We start from the raw sequence: 23,543 nt of genomic DNA on the forward strand, positions 1-23,543 counted from the left end.
CTTAAACAAATTAGAGGTCTTTTTGCAAAATTACTTAACTCCACTTTATATGTTTTACATTATATACATCCAATGTTACTTTGGTGTTCATCCACATATATTTTGGTTTCCATCCAAATTTGTGATATGTACATCCATTTTTTCTTATCTTCATACAAAAAGTTTGAATTATGTACACCCACTATTTTGTTTGTATTCATCCAAAATTCATTGCATGTACATCCATCACTGTTGATTTGTTTTTTTTACATCGATCATTATTGTTTTTCACATCCACGGTTTTTTTATTATGTTCTTACAAAATTTTATCTATGTATATCCAAAGTACATTTTTATGCATCCAAAATTTCTTGTTTGTACATTCACTATTTTATTTCGGACATCCATGTATGTACATCGAGCATGACCTATTTTTATAAAATATTCATTAATGTATAAACACAATCTTATTTGTGTTCCTCCAAACTTGCTTTAATACATCCATCATGCTTGTTCTGTACATGGTGTCTGTTATTACTTGTTATTGTCTATTATTGCTCACTGATGAGCTGGCACAAGTTGTTAGAAGTTAGTTTTAGTTTGTTACATAGCTTCTTATACACTCTTGTATTTTCTGCTTGTATATATAGTTTTCTTTGGGCTGTAATTCATTTTGAGATTCAATAAAAATAGATTTGTTCTATAAAATTCTTTCTTTTTCTCTCTAAGATAATATGATTATCTCCACATGGTATCAGAGCTAAAGGCTCGTATCTGATCAATTTTTGATTTGATGATTGATTTCAATCAATTCTGAACTATAATCAAGACAATTTCCAGAAACTTTTGTTTTCTTTTTTATCTAAATCAACAATCTGAGTTGATTTTCTTTCAAAATCTTGTCTGAATTTGATCTAAATTAACAATTTAAGGTGATTTGTCTTACAATTCTGTCTGAATTCATTCTACATAAACAATCTATCAGTTGATTCTTGCAATTTTGCATTTTTGCTGTTCTTAAATTCTTTGAAAATGACAGAAACCTCACAAAATTCTGTTTCACAACCTCACAATAACCTTGTAGGTTATACTGATAAGTACTTCTTAGGTTCAGGAGATCAACCTGATCAAAATCTTGGAGCTCATAAGCTTAATGGAGACAATTTTCTCACCTGGAATCGAGGTATTAGGTTAGCCTTAGGTGCTAAAAATAAACTAACATTTATTGATGGAAAAACTGCCAGACCTCCATCAGATTCAGAAGAGTTGCACAAATGGTTGATAAATGATTACATCATTCAATCATGGCTACTGAATTCAATGGATAAAATGATAGTTGAAGGTTTTATTCTACAACAGTCTGCACACCAACTGTATGAAGAAATTGTTGAGAGATATGGATAATCTAATGCACCTCAACTCTTTGAATTACATAAACAACTTTCTTTCATTCAACAAGGATATGATTCTATTGTGCAATATTATTCAAAATTGAAAAGAGTTTGGGATGAAATACAATTGTTAGATGGATTTCCTTATTGTGATTGTGGTGCATTAGATAAGTGCTCTTGTGGTATTCTTAAGAAGGTTCTTAATGCTAATCAGAAACAGAAGTTAATTCAACTTCTTGTTGGATTAGACAGAGGTTATGATAATGTGACTACTAATATCCTAAGTATGGATCCTTTGTCAAATGTCAATCGTGCATATTATATGTTATTGCAAGTTGAAAGGCAGATTGAATTGAACATTCAGCAAGATACCTCACTTCAGACTAGTGCTTTTGTTTCTATGAAGCAACAATTATTTCAAGGAACCACTCCACAAATTCATCCTTCTCACACTAACAAAAGATATGGAAAGCGATTTAAATATGATAAAAGTCTCAGAAAATGTGACTATTGTAAGAAAACTGGCCACACTATGGGCCAGTGTTTCAAATTGACTGGAGTGTATCCTAATGGTTTCTTAATATGAAAACTAAAGTCTCTGGAAATACTTTCTTTTAATAAAATGGTTGCTCATGTTGGTGACACTGCTGGAGGACATTTAATTTACGTGGTGATACTCCATTATACTTTGCTGCTGATACTTCAAATCAACATTCTTAAGTTGATTCTGCTTTGGTACAAGCTGTGTATAAAGAAATGATGAAAATGGTCAAAGGTCAAGCTCCAGGATCTCTTCCTTTAGATCTTAATTCATCTGTGAATTTTGCAGGTATCATCACAACTTCCAATGTTAATTCAGTATCTACTTTTGCTGATAAATTAGCTTGGATAATTGATACTGCTGGCACTGCAGATCATATGATCTGGGATAAAGCTGTATATGCTTCATACATTACTCTACCCACTCCTATTAAAGTTGGTTTACCTCATGGTACAACCAAACTTGTTACCGTATTTGGCATTGTTAATCTTACAAACAAAATAATTCTTCAACATGTTCTTTTGATCCCAGATTTTAATCACAATCTTCTCTCTGTCAGTAAACTTTTGTCTCAAAATAATCTAGTTGCTATATTCACTTCTTCTTCCTATCAATTTCAGGACCTTACAACTAAAGAAATCCAGGCTATTGGCTCTCAACAGGCTGGCTTATACAAGTTCAATTTTGCATCTTCTTTTTCTTCTGCTGACACTTCATCTTCTTTGTTACATATTAGCAATCATGTTAGCATTACTATTCCTACACTTAGTGTTTTACATGCTAGGTTATGACACTTATCTATTCAGAATATGTCCATTTTGTCCATACCACATGCATAAACATAATAATACAGCAGATTTTTCTTGTGAACCATGCATTCTTGCAAATCACATAATTCTTCATTTCCTATTTCTATCTCTCATGCTGGTGCTATTTTTCAATTAGTACATGTGGATCTTTGGGGGTCCCTACAAACATGCTTCTTTATCAGGAGCTCATTATATTATTAATATTCTTGATGATTTTTCAAGAACTACTTGGACTCATTTGGTTTCTTCCAAAACTTAAGTTCCTAAACCAATGACAGAATTCATTGCTTATGTTGAAAATCAATTTAATACTTCTATTAAAATCATTAGAAGTGAAAATGGTACTGAAATTTTTCAAGAAGGTTGCACTACCTTATTTACTAGCAAAGGTATTATTCATCAAAGAAGTCAACATGGTAAACCACATCAGAATGGGAGGGTGGAAAAGTAAGCATAAACACCTCCTTGAGGGCTATCAAGTTTCATGCTGCTCTTCCTAATAAATTTTGGGGAGAATGTCTGATCTGTTAGCTTCTACTTATTTGATTAATTTGATGCCTTCTTTTGTTCTTCAATGGAAAACACCTTATGAATGTTTGATGCAACAACCACCTTCATATGATCATTTGAGAGTAATTGGTTGCTTATGCTATGCTTCATCTAAATCATCTGTTAAATTTGCTCCTAGAGCCAGAAAATGCATTTTTCTAGGCTATCCATATGGTCAAAAAGGTTATAAACTTTTTGATTTAGAATCTCACAAAATCATTCTCAGTAGAGATGTCACATTTCAAGAAACTGTCTTTCCTTATCATGTTTCCTCTTCTCCTGCTGTTGTTTCAGTTTCTTCTCCTAATACTATGGTTAGTCATTCTCTTCATGATGATGACATCCATGCCTTTTTCTCTACACCCTCTACTCAACCTTCTATTCCTACTGCTACTACTTCTGATTCACCTATTTCTCCAAATACATCTAATCTTTCTACAGATTCTCATCCTTGTATTTTTTCTCCTATTTCTATTTCTAATCATACTCCTCCCATTACTCCCATTTTAAGAAGGTTTACTAGACCACACATTCCTTCTATAAAGTTTAAAGACTTTGTTGTTCCAGCTTCTATTTTACCTTCTATTTCACCTCCCAGTTCTCTTTCTTCCTCCTTTAATGCATACACTTGCTCTGAATTATCTCATTTACCTACAACGCATCTTGATAGCCTCGCTAATGTCTTATCCAATGTTGAGCCTTGTTCTTATGCTCAAGCTAAACATGATCCAAGGTGGGTGGAGGCTATGGATAAAGAGATAGAAGCACTTGGGAACTTGTTGATTTACCTTCCAATATCAAACCCATTGGCTGTAAATTCAATCCTGATGGATCTGTTGAAAGATGTAAAGGTAGATTGATTGCTAGGGGAGATAGACAGATAAAAGGCAAAGATTTTAAACATACTTTTAGTCCAGTTGCTAAGTTCACAACCGTCAGGACTATTCTTGTTGTTGCTGCTACTTGTCACATGGAATTGCACCAATTGGACATCAATAATGCCTTCTTACATGGCTTTATTGAAGAAGATTTATACATGACTCCTCCCTTAGGCTATAAGAAGGCTAAACTAGGTCAAGTTTGCAAGTTACAAAGGTCTTTATATGGATTGAGACAAGCCTCAAGGCAGTGGAACTTAGAGTTAACTAAGTTTCTTCTCAAGCTTGGTTTTCAGCAATCTAAGTATGATTACTCCATGTTTACTTTGCACTCTGGAGACAGTTACACTATAGTTGTAGCTTATGTTGATGATCTTTTAGTTGTTGGTACACATATTACAGCTATCCAGACATTGAAATCTCAACTTCATGCTGAATTTACAATTAAAGATCTAGGACCTTTTAAACACTTCTTGGGTATTAAGGTCACTAGAGACTCTTCTAGTATTTTACTCAATCAAAGGAAGTACATATTGGATTTTCTTCACAATACTTTCATGATTGATTGCAAGATTGCAGATTGTCCTTTACCTCTAGGATTAAAGCTTAGCAAACATGCTGGTGATCTCATGACTGATCCTGAGTGTTACAAAAGGATTATTGGCAAATTATTATATTTGAACATGGCAAGGCATGACATTTATTTTGCTGTCCAGCAGCTTAATCATTTTCTATGTACTCCTAGAGTGTCACATTTCCTTGCTGCCCAACATGTTCTAAGGTACCTCAAAGGCACTTTGCATCATGATCTGTTTTACTCTGCTGATTCAACATTGCAAGTTCATGCTTATTGCGATGCAAATTGGGGTAATTGTATTGATTCTGCTAGATCCTTAACCTTGTTACTGTGTTTTTCTTGGCACTTCACTCATTTCTTGGAAGACTAAGAAACAAAAGTTGTTTCTAAAAGCTCTACATACAGAGGCTGAATATGGAAGCATGAGTCACACAACTAGTGAACTCACTTGGGTTACTAATTTATTATCTAATCTTAAGGTTATTGTTCCTACTCCTGTTCCTTTATTTTGTGATAACAAAGTAGCTCAACACATTGCAGCCAACCCTTGTTTGCATGAGAGAACAAAACATCTACACATAGATGTTCATTATATCAGGGAAAATGTAGAATCTGGTTTCATTGCCACTCATCATGTCAGTTCTCATATGCAACTGGCAGACATTTTTGATAAATTCTCTTGGTGCTTCTCATCATAAGTTATTAGCCTTCAAGCTTGGTCTTATTGTTTCTCCTTCTTCCCCAAGTCCAGCTTGAGGAGGGGCTATAGCTCAGGGAGCTTCTGTTATGAATCACTAGTGTCTGTTATTACTTACTGTTGTCTGTTATTGCTCACTGATGAGCTGACACAAGTTGTTAGAAGTTAGTTTTAGTTTGTTGCATAGCTTCTTATACACTCTTGTATTTTCTGCTTATATATATAGTTTTCTTTAGACTGTAATTCATTTTGATATTCAATAAAAATAGATTTGTTCTACAGAATTCTTTCTTTTTCTCTCTGAGATAATATGATTATCTCCACAGTAAATCCATCGTAATTGCTTTGCGCACCCAAGATAGTCATGACTAATGTAAAAAAAAGGAAGAGCAAAAAAGTCATATAAATGGTTTATTCGCCACCCCCACTACTCTTAGAATTATTGGACTTTTTTCTTACATTTTCACTGACTTTTATCATACCATATTGCATGTCATTTCTTCTATTGAATAACTAAGTGTTATTGATAGAGTATAAAATTATTCATGGAACTCTAACCATCCCTTATAAGTTTTGGTTGAGTTGGTCATTTAACATGGTATCAGAGCCAGCGTGACATGAAGATCACAGGTTCAAATTTTGTCCACCCATCCTTTCTAAGTAATATATTTACCGTTTGTATGAGGGCAGCTTGTGCCGCATCCACACTTTAAGCCCAATGGGCTCATGCGTGAAGGGGAATGATAGAGTATAAAACTACTATTCATTGGACTCTAACCATCAGTTTAAACTTTTGGTTGAGTTGGTCTTTTGACAGTTATAGCTTGTCATATTTTAATATTGAAATACCAACGCATCAACTAACATTTTTCTATAAATTTGTGCAAAACCATAAATTTTGAAAAGTAAAGAATGAAAAAAGTATGGTTTAAGGAATAAACTTGCAAAAGAAGTACCAAATGAAATACTTTATATGGACATAGGAAAAAAGAAAAGACAAGGTAAAAATAATAAATGACTTATCAATAATAATGCAAAAAAAGTGTTTAGGATATTATTAAACATGTCACATTCATCAGTCGCTTTACAAATAAACTTACAGTGATCGCAGATCAGTAAGTTGACCGAGTTCTCTCGGAAGTCGGCCAGACAATGCATTAGTACCAAAATCCCTAAAATTAAAAATAAGATCAGAAAAGATAATATAGAGAAATATCATCTTAATAGTATGTCATCTGAAATCTCATTATAACATCACATTATCTAAAGTTAATAATGATCATACAAGTATTGCATGCGAGTTAAGTTCCCAATGCCTGAAGAAATCGGGCCTGTCAAATAATTTTGTCCCAGCCTCCTACATGTCAAAAACGCATAACATATATATTAGATAAAACTACAAAAATACATAAATTCAGTCAAATAATGCTCTACCTTGCTCTGGTTTTTGAGAAAGAGCAATTGTTCATGCTTAGAGTTACATCAAGACATATATGATATTGCATAGTTTACATAGAGAACCATACAAATTAGTAAGGTAAACCAAATCCCATAGCTCATCTGGTATCACGCCAACTGCATCAATTGCATAGACCTTCCTGTTAGAATTTGAGACGATAATTTTAGTTTCACATACATCATTTTTTGATTAATGAATCCCTTGATCGATGAACAGGTTTGTCTTTTGACACTATTTACAAATCACATTTTTATTGCAATTCAGTTACTAATATATAAAAACAAATATTATATAGAATGTTCTTGAATTTTTCGGATGTTATTATCTTAAAAGTTAAAAACATAAAGATAATCAAAGAAGTGCATTTCCAAATATGAATTCAAAGTGGAATATCTACCCATAAATGGAGTAAAAGCAATAAAATCGAATAATATTATACTCCCTATGTACCATTATATAGTATTATAATGCTTACATTTCATATTGCGTGTCCCAAAATATTGTGCCTACATTTTTTATCAATTTGTTTGGACTAAATTATCCTTAACTTTTACATAAGCTTTCCAAAATATTCATACCTTTCTTTCAAAATATGTGCTTCCATTTTACGGCCTATTCTCCCCAACTTATTTTTAGTTCAGTTCAGTTCAGTTCCTAATTTATTTATCTTATAATAAAACAATGATAATAATTGTTATTATAATTATGATTATTTTATCATTATTATTATTATTATTATTATTATTATTAATAATTAATATTATTATTATTATTATTATTATTATTATTATTATTATTACTACTACTACTACTACTACTACTATTAATATTACTATTATTAATATTAATAATAATATTATTATTATTATTTAATATTGCTAATTATTTTATTATTATTATTAACTGTTACTATTATATTATAATATAATATAATTAATAGTATAATATTAACTATTATATTATAATATAATAATTAATATTAGTAACTAGAAAGGGATAACAGTTAATTATATTATATTATATTAGATTATATTACATTACATTGTATTACATTGTATTATATTATATTATATTATATTACATTGTATTATATTATATTATATTATATTATATTATATTATATTATATTATATTATATTATATTATATTATATTATATTATATTATATTATATTATATTATATTATATTATATTATATTATATTATACTATACTATACTATACTATACTATACTATACTATACTATACTATACTATACTATACTATACTATACTATACTGTACTATACTATACTATACTATACTATACAATACTATACTATACTATACTATACTATACTATACTATACTATACTATACTATACTATACTATACTATACTATATATACTATATAATACTATACTATACTATACTATACTATACTATACTATACTATACTATACTATACTATACTATACTATACTATACTATAATCATACTATACTATACTATACTATACTATGTTATGTTATGTTATGTTATGTTATGTTACATTATGTTATGTTATGTTACGTTACGTTACGTTACGTCATGTTATGTTATGTTACGTTACGTCTGGTTAAGTACGTTACGTTATGTTACGTTACGTTACGTTACGTTACGTTACGTTACGTTACGTTACGTTACGTTACGTTACGTTACGTTACCTTATGTTACGTTACGTTACGTTATGTTACGTCACCTTACGTTACGTTACGTTACATTACCTTACGTTACCTTACGTTACGTTACGTTAACTTATGTTACGTTACGTTACGTTACGTTACGTTAGGTTATGTCATGTCATGTCATGTCATTTCATTTCATGTCATGTCATGTCATGTCATGTCATGTCATGTCATGTCATGTTATGTTATGTTATATTATATTATATTATTTTAATTTATTATTACTATTATTAATTAATTAATTAATTAATATTTATTAATTAATGATAGTTAAATTATTATCATTACTATTAGGAGTATAGTTTAATTCAGTTCAGTTGTAATCAGTTCAATTCAATTCAGTCCAGTTTAGTTAAGTTCAATTCAGTTGTTTTATGCCGAAGAGAACACGCCCTTATTGTTTTGCACCAATCCAAGGAAATTTTATTGCTTTTTGAGTTTTTTTTAAGGAAAAAGAAAATAACGGAGTAGTTCCAAGATAAAAGTACTTCATTAAATTTTTTTTTTGAATCCTACTACTCCCTCCATTTTCCTTAATTCTCGTGACAAAAAAGAAGTAAGCACTATATTATGAGACGAAAAGAGTAATACCAAAGCTAAAATCATGGATTTTGTTGCTTATCTACCTATTCCGTTTACATGTAAATCTGTATTAAGCAAGAGGCAGCTTACAGAGCAGTAATGTGGCAAGTAGTGTTGTCATCGAAACTACAATCGCATTTGATGAAGGGGTTGTAGTTAGTGTCATCAATTATAATAGCATCATCAATGGCGGCACCTGTGCATGGATCTCCTGTTGTATTCCATTGCTCCGTGTTTGCAGGCCTATCCCATTGCTGTAAAATTAAATTTAATGCTTCCACTGCAAAGCAAAATTTCGATATTAGTATGGAAATGAAACTAGTGGTCAATAGAGGGTCTAGTGTCTACAATGAACAAGGGGTAGCACTTGACACTAGATATGACCAACAGTGCAGGCCAATTTAGCCAATCCAACCCCGCCTAACTCTTGGGCTATGTGAGCTGCGCCCATGAAAAGTCCGGTCCAGTCCAACTCGAACCATAAAATTGGTGGGTGGGCCATGGGCTAGATTTTTTGAGCCCAACCCACGAAAGCCCGCTACTAAAACCATCCAGTCTAGGAAATCAATTCAGCCCGATCCATGAACCGGACCAGCCCAATCCAAGTAATTATTCAATCAAATTGTGTATATTTTAATCAAATTGTATATATTTTAATCAAATTTCATATATTATCATTCAATCAAATTCAAAAATAATGAAATTATTCATTAATATTAATAAATGTATATATTTTAATTAATTTTAAGGTTTTATGTAACAATAATAAATGATTTCAATGATTAAATAATTTTGAAAAAAAATCTCATATCGGCCCGCCAGCCCAGTAGGCCCACGAATCGCCAGAAACGCTTTTCGAACTGTGAAAACCGGTAACAGACCGATATGGACCAAGATTTTTCAATCCATGGACCAGCCCACCCAAACCGTGAATTTCACGATCCGATCCTGGGCCATGAAATCTCATCCCGGCCCACTAGGACCCGTTGACCAACTCGCACCGGTGATCATCTCTACTTGACACACCATATATATAAAAACAAAAAATTAGAAATTGGAATAGGAATAGTAGGAGTATATTCCAAAAGAATTAGGGGAAAATAGATTATTAAATGATGAAAGAGATCCCCTTTCTTTTCCTATTTTAAATATTTGAGGGTTAATTACTTAGGCCTTACATAAGGGAGCTAGGTTATAAGTTATAACTATGTTCCAATGATATATTGGCCAACTCATCCAATTGATCTTCGATTAAGTCTGTCAACTAAATTGTATCTTGAATTCCTACTGTTTATTTCTTTTGAAAGTATCTTTAACTTATTATGTAGCCAATTTCACAAGTGCGAACTAATATAATTGTTTTATGTTGTTATAAAATTTCTTCATGTCATTATTCATGTGTTTCATATCATTTTCAAACTATTTTATGTCATTCTTAAATCTATTTTATTATTGCGATTAAAGATATTTATCGCTATCATTTTTACAGTTTTATGTTATTTATAAATTCTTTCATGTCATTGTTGCTATCAATTTTGTTGACTTTTGTATCATTTCAATTATTTTAGGCTTGTATCATTTTGAAGATAGTTTATGTCATTTAGACTTATTCCTATATCAACTTACCATTTATTTATATCATTAACAAATCTGATACCAATCAATATCATTTTTGTTGATTTAAAGTCCTTCTCTTATCGTTTAGTCAACTTTTTCTATTCAACATTATTATTAAACCTATTTCAATCAAAACCTATTTCAATCATAAACTATTATATTAAATGACTCATATTCAGCATTATTATTACACCTATTTCAATCATAAACTATTACTATATCCGTTTCTTTTTAATCTGCACACTTTGTTTTTTGATATGTTTCTTTTAATTTATGCACTGTTATTTTTTCTATTTTTGGTAATATCTCACATCTAATTTGTCCTCTTTTTTCACTCATGTAATCCACTTTTTAATATTTTAACCCACTTTTTAGATTTTCTCTCTCACTTTTAAGTTTCTCTCTCATACTTTTGCATTTTTTTCTTGGTTTTCCTCGAAAGTGAAGTGTGTATATTAATTTAAAATGGAGGTAGTATATTAAATGATCACATTCAACTACATTAGTAACTTTAATAAGTTCTAATTTATTTTTTTTGAGGGGAAAAGTAAGCAAGCTAGTATTACGGAAAGGACAAATTGTCCAAGAGTACATAGAGAGCCACCTCTAAAAAATAGTGGTTTTTCCAAACTTATTCCGCACCAAATGGTACTAGCTTAGCTAAGTGATGGGCGACAAAATTGCCATCTTTTTTCGCATGATACTAACACTGGAAAAAGAAATACAAAAAGTTAAAATAAAAATAAACAATAATCTCTAAGAACTCTACTTAACACTCCTACACTTCAATTCACATTCCACACTCTCACTTCCCCTGACTGGTAGATGAAAGCGGAAGCAACACGGCGGCGTAGTCAAGACAACGACAACATCAAGCACGAATGATAGAGGAGAAAACAACTGGAGCAACACCGCGCGCCGTGAGGTTATTTTCAGGAATTTGGAACTTGTTTGTTGTAAGTAATGGTTGGATTTGAGGATTTGTGTTGGATTTGGACTTTGGAGTGAGGTAGAGAGAAAATTCAAGGGTTGAAGGGAAATAGTTATACCCACGAATCTATGATTTCTTTTTGAGAGTGGAATTTTTGGATATTACTATTACACAAGTTTGAGAATATTAAATTTACTAGATTTTATGGATTCACATGGAAGGTCGAATTTTATAATTCGGAAAGAAAGAGAAGGACCAATGTGATGTGTTGAAACCCATTGAAAACCTACTTATGAGTGTCCCATGTAGGAGAAAGAGGAGAGAATAAACCACTTTATAAAATTAGAGTTACTCCTCCTATCACCAATTGGTTTTAGGATGGAACTTCCTAGCTTATAAGTGGGCTAAACTCTCCTCCTTCTTCTTGGGTTACCCAGACCCATTTTCATATAATCTAAAAATTAACATGGTATCAGACCTAATTCAAGCTCACTGAACATCATTTCCGCATAAACAAATTGAAGATTCTGGAAGATCCTGTGAAGAAATCTCAGGTGTTATAATATGAAACTCGCAGCCTCCATTTCTTGATTCTTAGATTCTTCTACTAGAAACCATCAAAGTAAAATTCTGCAATCTCTTAACTGAAACTATTGTATTAATCGAAATTCTTAGTTGAAATCACTGAAACAAGTTGATGTGATATTCTTAACTTTTAGAATTTCAATTTTGATTGATCTGATCTTGTTCAAATTTGTCTGTTGCTTGAACTCAGAAATTTCATCATTTGATTTTATTTTAATCCTGATTATTCTGTCATTTATCAATTGAGATAAGTGAAATTCTTCACTAAATTCCGATTAATCTGAGAAGTTTTTTCCTGATCAAAATGCCTCAAACAAATGACAATTCTGAAAATACACTTCCATCTATCCAAAATCCTTCTAGCATTTACTATATACATCCTTCTGATTCAAATTTAGCTCAAATTGTTTCTATCAAATTCAATGGTGATGGATATAATGACCAAAGAAGGTCAATGATGATCACATTATCTGCTAAGAACAAACTGCAATTTGTTGATGGCAGTTTAGTAATACCAAATGAAACTTCTACTGATTTTGCGCCTTGGAAGAGGTGTAATGATCTGGTTATTTCTTAGTTATTGACTAATCTAGATCATACAATCAAGAAGAGTATACTACTTTTTAGTACAGCTGCAGAAATATGGAAAGATCTTCAAGATCGCTTTGGATACTCATCTATGGCACAAGTTTACTCTCTTGAACAAAATTGTCTGAAATGTATCAAGGAAATGCTAGTGTATCTGAATTTTACACTCAAATGAAAACTGTGTGGGATGAATTACATGATGCAAACCCTCTTCCTTACTGTACTTGTAACAAATGCACCCGTAATGTTACTAAGAAGATTCATACCAGGGATAAGGAGCATAAACTCATTCAATTTATGATGAATTGAATGAAATGTTTTCTACTGTCAGAGGCAATGTCTTCATGACACAACCTCTGCCTAAAGTTTCACAAGCTTAGACAATTTTTTCAGAAGAGGAGAGACACAAAGAGGTTATCAATCTTTCCAATTCTGAGCCAACAACATTTGCAGCTGACAGATCCAGGCACTACAGACCCCAACCATATCATCCTAACACTTCACACAACTCTTATTCTCAAAAGTTTTATCCTCAGAAGACTGTTTCTGGCAATAAAAGACCTGCTTCTAGCTATTATTATACTCACTGCGAGATTCCTGGCCGTAGTTTAGAAAGATGTTTCAAGATTAATGGCTTTCCACCTGGTTTCAAGGGTTTCAAGGATAACAAGAAAGTGGTTGCAGCTACTTCGAATTCTTCAGCACAATCTGACTCTCAGGAGTTCAAAACAGACACTATTACTATGGAACAATACCACCATTTGCCGTCACTAATTCAGAATCAGACATACACACAAGCTTCTATTGAAGATCCTAACATTAACATGGTATCAGAGCCTGGGTTGCGGGTCTTGTCTAAACTGAGTATTGATCGAAACTGGATAAGGATTTACCTCTATAGGATGTCCAGCCCCTAAGAGGATTATTGCTCTGACCTTTCCAGTTAGCTCTGAATTTCTAAGGACACTCACAAGTGAGGGGGCGGGTTGAAATCCATTGAGAACCCACTTATGGGTGTCCCACATAGGAGAAAGAGGAGAGAATAAACCACTTTATAAGATTAGGAGTTACTCCTCCTAGCACCAATTGGTTTTAGGATGGAATCTCCTAGCTTATAAGTGGGCTAAACTCTCCTCCTCCTTATTCGGTTATCCAGGCCCAATTTCATATAATCTAAAAATTAACATGATGAGTACAGAAATAAAGAAAAAGAAATACCAAATAAATGTTTTATTTATTTTGAAACAACCTAAAATAATAATTGTTTCATGTAGTTTAGAATGGATGAAGTATTATATTACACTTAACACATATTGGTTTTTTTTTTTTATTAGGAAATTAAGTCAGCCCAAGGGCTAACCCCTACAAGGCTACTAGCCTGTAGGAAATACCAACACATTGGCTGGTAAGGCATGCATAGCATGCTAAGAAAATACCCCAGCATAATGCTGGGGGTAAGGATCGAACCCCTGACTTCAGGCGCTAAGGGGGGAGCGCTCTACCCACTTGAGCTAACTCCTATCATTACTTAACACGTATTGATGAAAATCATGAAAAATAACATTATGAAAGAATTTTTCAGGATAGAAATAATGGTGTAATTTTTATATTTCGTATCTAACACATTATAAGAGAGCTTAGTTGTGAAAGCATAATTTGAGGATACATGCATGACGTAAATCTTGAAAATATAATAGTATGAATGGAGTATTAATTTAAGATTATGTTATACTTCATATTTTGTTTTCAAAAATTGACATTGGCTACTCCAACGTCAAAGAAAATTATATTTCACCTTTGTTTAGAGAGGGAGAGATGAATTTGTGTATTTCTTTATATCATTTGACAGAAGAGATGGAGAGATATTTCTGATGATGGCATGCACGACCAAATCAGATGGTTGAAGAGTATCAAGTATGAAATTGAAGTCGATGAAATATTTAATTGATGGTTGGTGCATGACATAACATTGAGAAAGTGTTGCCAAGAAAAACATTGAGAAAGTTGACAATATTTTTGATATAATTTGTAGCTCTATACATAAACCAAACCTCTTTCTATATAATCGTATCATAAGTTTTGGGCATAAACAATATCATGGTTGTTGTTTATGATGACATGAAATGACGGTTGACATGAAGTGAGGCTGATTAAGATAGAATGCTACGTGATGAATGGATTGTAATTTCGCCTTTTGTATTAGGATTGGTTAGTAATATGAGTGTTTTATATTAGATTTAAGGCAAATATAATTGGTTGAAAGCTCTCTTTTCATTTTTAAGGTTTGATTGTCACCTCAAGTGGCCTCAATTTCCACCCCTACTTGTGCAACGAGTAGTGTATTCAACTAACCTTAAAAGTTAAGGCAAGTGTTTTATATGCAGATCAATAATAATATATATTTCCTGTCATTTTTCTTATTTATTATTCCAGTTTAGAATTTTGATTTCATTTAAAGTTAAGAGATTATTGTACATATTTTCCAATATATAAGAGAACTATAGTTTATGCACATGGTATTATTCCTTTTATCTCAATAAATACATTAAGATTATCAAACTTTCATATACTTTTTAAACTAAAATGTATTTATAGATATTATTTGTATCAAACATAAAAACACAATAAGGAAGAAAAAAAATGATGGAGTAACAGTTATTCTTACATATCCATCAATTACCAAATTGAGGATAGTAAAGTTTAAATCAGTGTTAAAGCGAACACCTGCTAAGTTAAAAATGTCATTTTTAGACAAGAGGTTAACTCTTACTCCCCTTCGTTTCTTTTTAATAGTTACACTTCACCTTTTCACGCTTGAACAATGTAAATGTTTGAACATTAATATCTCTAAATTACATTTGGAAAGATTATAAAAAGTTGATATTCTATAAGTACTTAACGAAACGAATCAAATAAGATTTCACATGACTATATTTTTTCTTACCCATTAATCACAAATGATAGTCAAACATAAATTTATGAATAGTATCAAAAGTCAAAGTGTAACCATTCAAATATTATAAACCAAACCAAACCACAAAATACGGTTTGGTAATTTCTTCAAACCAGACCAAACTGTATTAGCATTCAAATCGAACCAAACCAAACCGTAATAATACAGTTTGGTGCGGTTTGGTTTACTGTTTATAACGAGTAAATAATTTTTTTCCACATAAATGTTAAATACTACTTCATTAACTTATGATAAAGTTTAAGGGATTGACCCAAACGAATTAGAATATAATACAATAAATATAACAATCAAGTACTAACACATAACAAATATTAAATAAATTGACCCTAAATAATAAATATTAACCCTAAATCTAACCTCTTAATCGTATAAAATTATGTGATATTTTGATTTTTTGTTGTTTTTATTCTTTTCTTTAGATTTTCATATATGTAAAAATAATTTAATTTTATTTAAAAATTATATATATATATATATATATATATATATATATATATATATAATATATTAATATATATATATATATATATATATATATATATTATATATATATAATATATATATATATATATATCAAAATACGGTATATTGGTTTACGGTTTGGTTTGGTTTATAATATTTGAAAAACCAAACCAAACCAAACCGTAAACCGTATTAACAGAAAAATCCTAAACCAAACCGTATTTTTATAAACCGTAAACCAAACCAAACCGTTAAAATGCGGTTTGGTCTGGTTTGGTTACGGTCCAGACCAAACTCTGTACAGCCCTACTCGTGATAAATTTCGCACAGGGCCCCCAAACTAATTGAGACGGCCCTGCTTCTACTCTAAGTGACCCCTTGCTTTAAGGCAAAAAGTTTTTTTTTTATCCCCATCGTACCATAAACTATGATAAGTTGGTCTTATATGAAACTTTTTTTTAGAAGCTTTATAACGGTCTAATCGGCTAATCCACATATAATTTACCATATATATAATACTTGATTCCAATAGAGATACTCTTCCATACCATTGTAAATCTAGTAAACATTTAGCAAGTTCGATCGAATGTTCAAAATGCCAAAAAGAACATTTTCATACTTTGAATTTTTTTAAATTTATACTACTCACATATATACGTTTTTTTGTTTTTCGAATTAGAACATTTGCTTTTTCACATAAACAAAAAAAAAAAAAGTGTAAAAGATGGAGAGGAGAATGAAAGTAAGGAAAAAAGGTAGTAAGCAGCCACCAGGTCTTTAGATTTCATCCAAGGTGCAGGGGGTTGAAACTCACTCAACTCAGCTTTGCGGATGATTTTATTCTATGCTGTAGAGAAGATTTGAAGACTATTAAGATGATGAAGAAGGGTTTTGATGCATTTTCTCACTGCACAGGGCTACAAGCTAGTGCTAAAAAAACTGATGTATATTGCTGTGGAATGAGAGAGGAGGAGATCCAGGAGGTTCTGACACTAACAGGGTTCAATAGAGGGAAATTCCCTTTCAAACTCTAGTAAAAGTAGGATTGCATTTAGGGCTGGCAATGATGCGAGTCGAGCTCGAGTTTGATTAAACTCGACTCGAACTCGAAAACTCATACTCAAACTCGACTCGACTCGAAAACTCGCGAGTTTCAAATTTTCAAGCTCGAACTCGAACTCGAAACCTAAACTCAAACTCAAACTCGAGCTCGAACTCGAGCTCGAACTCGAACTCGTTTCAAGCTCGAACTCGAACTCGTTTCAAGCTCGAACTCGAACTCGTTTCAAGCTTTTTGGTCATTAGATATAGTTCTATTTTTTATAGAAGAAATTCTTTACTTTTCTTTTTGGTCATTTTATACACTTTTTGTTTCATTTTTTTTAAAAGAAAAGTACAAGTATTTTTATAGAAAAAAATAAAGTTAAAATATACAAAAAAATTAAACGTATATATATATATATAATTTTATCGAGTATCTCACGAGTTTCTCGAGTCGAGTATTGAGTTGCTCGACTCGACTCGTTAACCTGTCGAGTCGAGTTCGAGCTCGAGTCGAGCTCACTCGAGTCGAGCTCACTCGAGTCGAGTTTTGACCGAGCTTTGACCGAGTCGAGTTCGAGTAGCTCGCGAGCTGTCTCAACTCATTGCCAGCCCTAATTGCATTTATTACCTTTCTCCTTCCATACCAAAAAACAATACCTATTAAATGGGACTCAATTAACTTGTGCGACATCCTAATCACATGGTTTTTTTCTTACCAACTTAGTAATAAGAAAACAAGAAAGTACGTAGCTTATTAGCACATATAGAATCTCTTTAAAATTTGACTCACTAGACTTTGGTAACCTTCATTATTATTGCTTAGAACAATAATCATAATCAACCAAGAACTTTTATATAAAAGGATTATCACCGACAAGATCAAAAAATTTGCACACAAGAGAAAGAGAGCTAACTTTCAGCAGGGTCGGTGGTTGGCCCTGTGGTATTTTGAGCTTGAGCACATGAACACACCATGAGTAGCAACACAATCGCACAACATCGTAAAGAACTTATCCGGCTATGCATGGCAGCTAGTTTTCAAGGATAGATCAATTGTATGGGAGATGGGAAAAGTTCAACAATAAGGGTAGTTGATGGGTTGAATTAAGAGCTTTCTAAATACTTGCAAAAGTCTAGTACATGTAATTAAACTACTCGATTCTAATCTTGTGTTGTACTAATATTATAACCGTTACTTATCAATAGGTTAGGGCATCATGACCATGAGTTGTTGACTAAAATTATAAATTGTGTAGTAGATACTTTAAATATGGTGTTATAATTATTCAATTAAATTTGAAATTGACATGTAACTATCAATTTGTTAGAGAGTTTTACTTAATTTTTGTTATCATAGTGCAGTTACTTGTAGTCTTGTATTACATATGTTCTCTTTTAGTCTATCCAACTTTCTAATTTAATAATTCACCTTAAAGTTGCTCTCTTTCACTTTACCTATTTCTCCCTCCACTTTTTCATTTTCGTTTCTCACTTTTGTCTTTATTCTTGATTATCCCTAAAATAAAGTGCGTAAATTGAAAAAAAGGTACAAAGTACTAAAATACTAAATTAAAGTTAGTGTTGTGGCTTAGTGTTGCGCACGTTATTCCCATTAAACGAATGAAATTGAATTACACATTAGATTTTAGTAGATTTATGGCTCGTCTTCTACTTGAATTGAATTTTTCTTATATATAGATAATAATATACTATATATTTTTTTTTTTGCTATTTTCCCCCTTCCTATAGGGGTTCATCACTCATATGGCAATTTTCGATGCCCTTGTCATGAGCGATACATAAACTTTGTATAATACTATATCTGAAGAGAACTTCAAGCTATCAAGGATTGTTTCTCTCTGTCAAGTTGATCAGCTCTTTGTTTCTTTACAAAGTGATAACGACCTTCATGAACTAAGCTCCCTATATATACAAAAGCACACACTTTGACCCTAGTGCTCAGCTATACAAAACAACAAACTACTCTTTGCTAAGCTGTACAAAACAACAAAGTAAATCATCCTAGGATCAGCAAAAAGAAAGATAGTGACAGGTTCCACTATCACCATACAAAAAACATGTGACTGCAGAATCAGAGAAGTATTTGCAGAATAATATGGACCACCATTTTCACACCCCCCCTTCAAGTTGGAGCTGAGGGAAGGAGGCCCAACTTGAAAGATAGGTGGTTGTGTTGAGTTTCACTCAGGGATTTGGTCATCAAATTAGCTAGTTGTAGGAAGGACTTGATGGGAGTGTATTTAGGAAACCTTCCATTACATGATCTCTCACATAATGGCAATCCAGTTTGAGGTGTTTAGTTCTCTCATGAAAGACAGGATTGTGAGAGATGTAGATAGCAGCTTTGTTGTCACAATATAGATTGATAGGCTTAGGAATTTCAAACTTCAGATCTTCGAGAATTTCATCAACCCATACAATTTCACTGCTTGTCTGAGACATACATCTGTATTCTGCCTCTGCTGAGGACTTTGAGAGAGTTTTTTGCTTTTTGGTTTTCCAAGATACAAGATTGCTCCCAAGGAAGATGCAATAACCTGTTAGAGATCTCCCACTAAAGGCACAAGTTCCCCAATCTGCATCACAAAATGCAGAAAGTGATATGTCACAATTTGCATGATAGTGTAATCCCCAATCAACTGTCCCAGCCAAATATCTGATCACATGCCACGCAGCTTGTAGATGAGGTTTCCTGGGACATGCCATGAATTGGCTCAGTTGTTGCACTCAATAAGATATATCTGGCCTGGTGAGATTTAAATAGAGTAATCTCCCAATGATGCTTCTGTAAATTTCAGGATCATTAAGCATTTCTCCTTCATCAGTAGATAATCTAACTCCCTTTGGAAAGGGAAATTTGCATGGTTTGCATCCTTCCAAGCCTGCACTTTGCACAATGTCTATGATGAATTTTCTTTGATTTAGCATGGTCCCTTTGTAAGACCTGGATACTTCTATTTCCAGAAAGTATCTCATTTCTCCTAGATTCTTACATGTGAAAGCAGAATGTAATTTTTGTTTCAATATTGCTATCTCTTCTTCATTGTCACCACTGACCAGAAGGTCATCTACATATACAAGTACTATGACCTGTTTTCCATCTGTTTCCTTGTGAAAAAGAGAATAATCTCTCTTACTTTGGTGGAAACCTTCTTGCATCAGGAACTTTGTCAATTCAATGTTCCATTGACTTGAAGCTTGCTTCAGGCCATAAAGACTTTTTTTAAGCAAGCATACCTTCCCACTATGCTCTTCATGATGACCTGGTGGTGGCTTCATATAGACTTCTTCATCTAGATATCCATGAAGAAATGCATTATTGATATCTAGATGATGAAGCTTCCAGTTCTGTGTTGTTGCCAGGGCAATTAAAATCCTCACACTTGTGAACTTGGCTACTGGGGAGAAGGTATGTTTGTAATCCTTTCCTTCCACCTGTCTATCTTCCCTTGCCACCAATCTAGCTTTCAATCTTTCCACTTCACCAGATGGCTTCAATTTCACCTTATACACCCACTTGCAATCTATGGCCTTCTTTCCTTATGGCAACCTTGTTAAGACCCAAGTTTCATTATCTTCTAGGGCCTTTAACTCTTGCTTCACGGCTTCTATCCATCCATCATGCTTGATTGCTTCTTTGTAGTGAGTTGGCTCAATTACTCTCAATGCATTATTGAGAGAAATAACATAATCTTCAGAGTAGTAATCTGAGTTCTCCAGGTTTGCAACCATCAAAGAGACACTATCAGATTCTGGTTGTGTTTGTTTCTTCCCAGGGAGTTGTTGCATAATGTAATCTTTGAATCTCCCAGGTAAGCTTCTTTCCCTGGTAGATCTTCTTACATCATCTATCCCATTGTCTGGAATGTCTCCTCCTGGCTGTTGAGTCACATTTGTCTCCTCCATTTCTTCATCAGCTCTTCCATGGGCTCTTTCATCCAAATTGCTCATCTCCTCACCTCACCTGGAACACTTTCATCATCTCTATGTGTTCCTGCATCATTCATTAGTGGCATTCTGCCTCTAACAATATCAATGTGATTTTCATTTTCTTTGTTTGCAAGAAAAGGAAATATCTCTTCTTGAAATACAACATCCCTGCTTACAAATAGTTTCTTTTTTTCCAAATCATACAATTTATATCCTTTTTGACAATGAGGATATCCCATCATGACACATCTGATTCCTCTTTCACTAAACTTGTCAGAAGGCTTTCTTGTCCCACTTGCATAGCACAAGCTCCCTATCACTCTTAAGTGGTCATAACTAGGTTTGTTTCCTTTCAACCTCTCATATGGTGTTTGCCATTGAATCACTGCACTAGGTAGTAAGTTTATGAGATGAGTTGCAGTTAAAATGCACTCACCCCACAAATTATCAGGGAGATTAGCATGAATCTTCAAGGCTCTTGCAGTTTCTAAAAGGAATTTATGTTTCCTCTCTACCCTCCCATTCTGTTGGGGTCTACCAGGCATGCTCCTTTGGTGCATTATTTCTCTTTCTCTAATAATTTTTCCACATTCCTGCTGAAATATCTCAGTTCCATTATCAGACCTGATGGTCTTAACCTTGCAACTAAAGTGGTTCTCTATATGATCAAGAAAACCAATTAATATCTCCTTCACTTGTTCCTTGTTGGACATAAGATGAGTCCAAGTCACCCTTGAATGATCATCAAGGATAGTCAGGAAATATGTTGCTCCTGTTATGGCTTTTACACCATATGGTCCCCACAAATCAATGTGAACCAGATCAAAAACTTTTTCTGCAATAGCGAAGAACTTGATATAAAAGGAAGTCTGTGGTGTTTAGCTACAGAGCAAGTATCACAAAAAATTGTTTCAAATTCTTGCAATCACAGAATTCTAAATGTTTCATCTTAGACAAAGAGATGTGTCATAGTCTAGCATGTATCAATCCTAGCTCAACATCTTTTACTTCATTCTTCTTATGGTTCCCCTTCACTTGAGCAGCTAACACTCTTTTGCTCTCCCTTTCTTCGAGATCCTCTCCTTTCACCATCAGCTTATATAAATCACATTGATTCTTTCCATGAGCTACAATTTCATCAGTGATATGGTCCTGTAAATAGCACCCATCCTTGTCAAAAATAAATCTCATCACTCTATTATCCTGCAACAGTTTGCTTACAGATAGTAGGTTATGTTTGAAATCACTCACAAAAAGCACATTTTTAGGATGATATCATTAGATATCTTTATGTCCCCAAACTCCTTGACTTCTTTAGTTGTCCCATCAGGAAGCCCTACCTTGATTACTCCTTTCAAACATCTCATGTTCATGAACATACTTCTATTTCCAGAAATATGATCACTAGCCCCTGAGTCTATAATTCAGGCATTGCAATCAAAAAATTTCTTATAACACATCATTTGAAAAAGCTGATTTACATGCAAAGTTGCTGTAAGCTACAACATTGTTTCCAAGTCCCTTCATAACTTCTTGAACAACAGTGGAGATGAGTTTGCTATCATCTCTTCTCTCACTTGTTTCTCCTTGAGATGCTTCATAATCCAAGGGAGTTTGAGCAACAGATTCTTCCTCCTCTCTTACAGCATTTGCAACTTGCCTTGTGTGGCTTGTGTTGTTTTTCCATTTCTGATTCTTGAACCTCTCAGGATACCCAACTATCTTGAAACATTCTTCCCTTATGTGTCCACGCATACCACAATGGTCACATTTCTTTGCATTTCTTTCAATCCTCTTCTTATAATCTTTCTTCTGAAAATGAATCAAGGGTCCTAGGCTTTGAGATTGTCTACCTATGTTGAGAGCACTCATTTCATTTCCTAGAGTTATCTCTCCTGTTATCTGCTTCTGCTTCTCAACTTGCAGCACCAAGTTATAAGCCTTGTTCACAGGTAAGAAAGGATCCATGCCTAGAAAATTACTCTTCATCTGCTCATATCCTCCATTCAGACCCATTATAAACTTCAGAATTTTGTCAGTAGCTTGTATCTCTTGCACCTTCTTGATCATACTACAAGCTAAGTGCAGCTACTCATGGCACCACAACTACATTCGGGCACTCCTTCCAGTTGAGCTATTTGATCCCATAATTCCTTCAACTTGTAGTAATATTCTCCCACACTTAGGTTGTTTTGCTGAAACTCCCAGAGTTCTTTCTTGAGA

The 23,543-nt window shown here is 33.0% G+C and overlaps 1 protein-coding gene across 1 annotated transcript; it reads left to right on the top strand.

Moving 5' to 3' along the window:
- Window positions 1-1,011: 1,011 nt before the first annotated feature.
- On the top strand, window positions 1,012-2,702 carry LOC125494649 (uncharacterized). The gene is made up of 3 exons (XM_048638292.1): window positions 1,012-1,321; window positions 1,439-1,942; window positions 2,092-2,702. The coding sequence occupies exons 1-3, from the start codon at window positions 1,012-1,014 to the stop codon at window positions 2,700-2,702; spliced, it is 1,425 nt and encodes a 474-aa protein (XP_048494249.1).
- Window positions 2,703-23,543: the final 20,841 nt, after the last annotated feature.

The sequence above is a fragment of the Beta vulgaris genome, chromosome 2, assembly GCF_026745355.1.
Source record: "Beta vulgaris subsp. vulgaris cultivar EL10 chromosome 2, EL10.2, whole genome shotgun sequence".
Classification (NCBI taxonomy): domain Eukaryota; kingdom Viridiplantae; phylum Streptophyta; class Magnoliopsida; order Caryophyllales; family Amaranthaceae; genus Beta; species Beta vulgaris.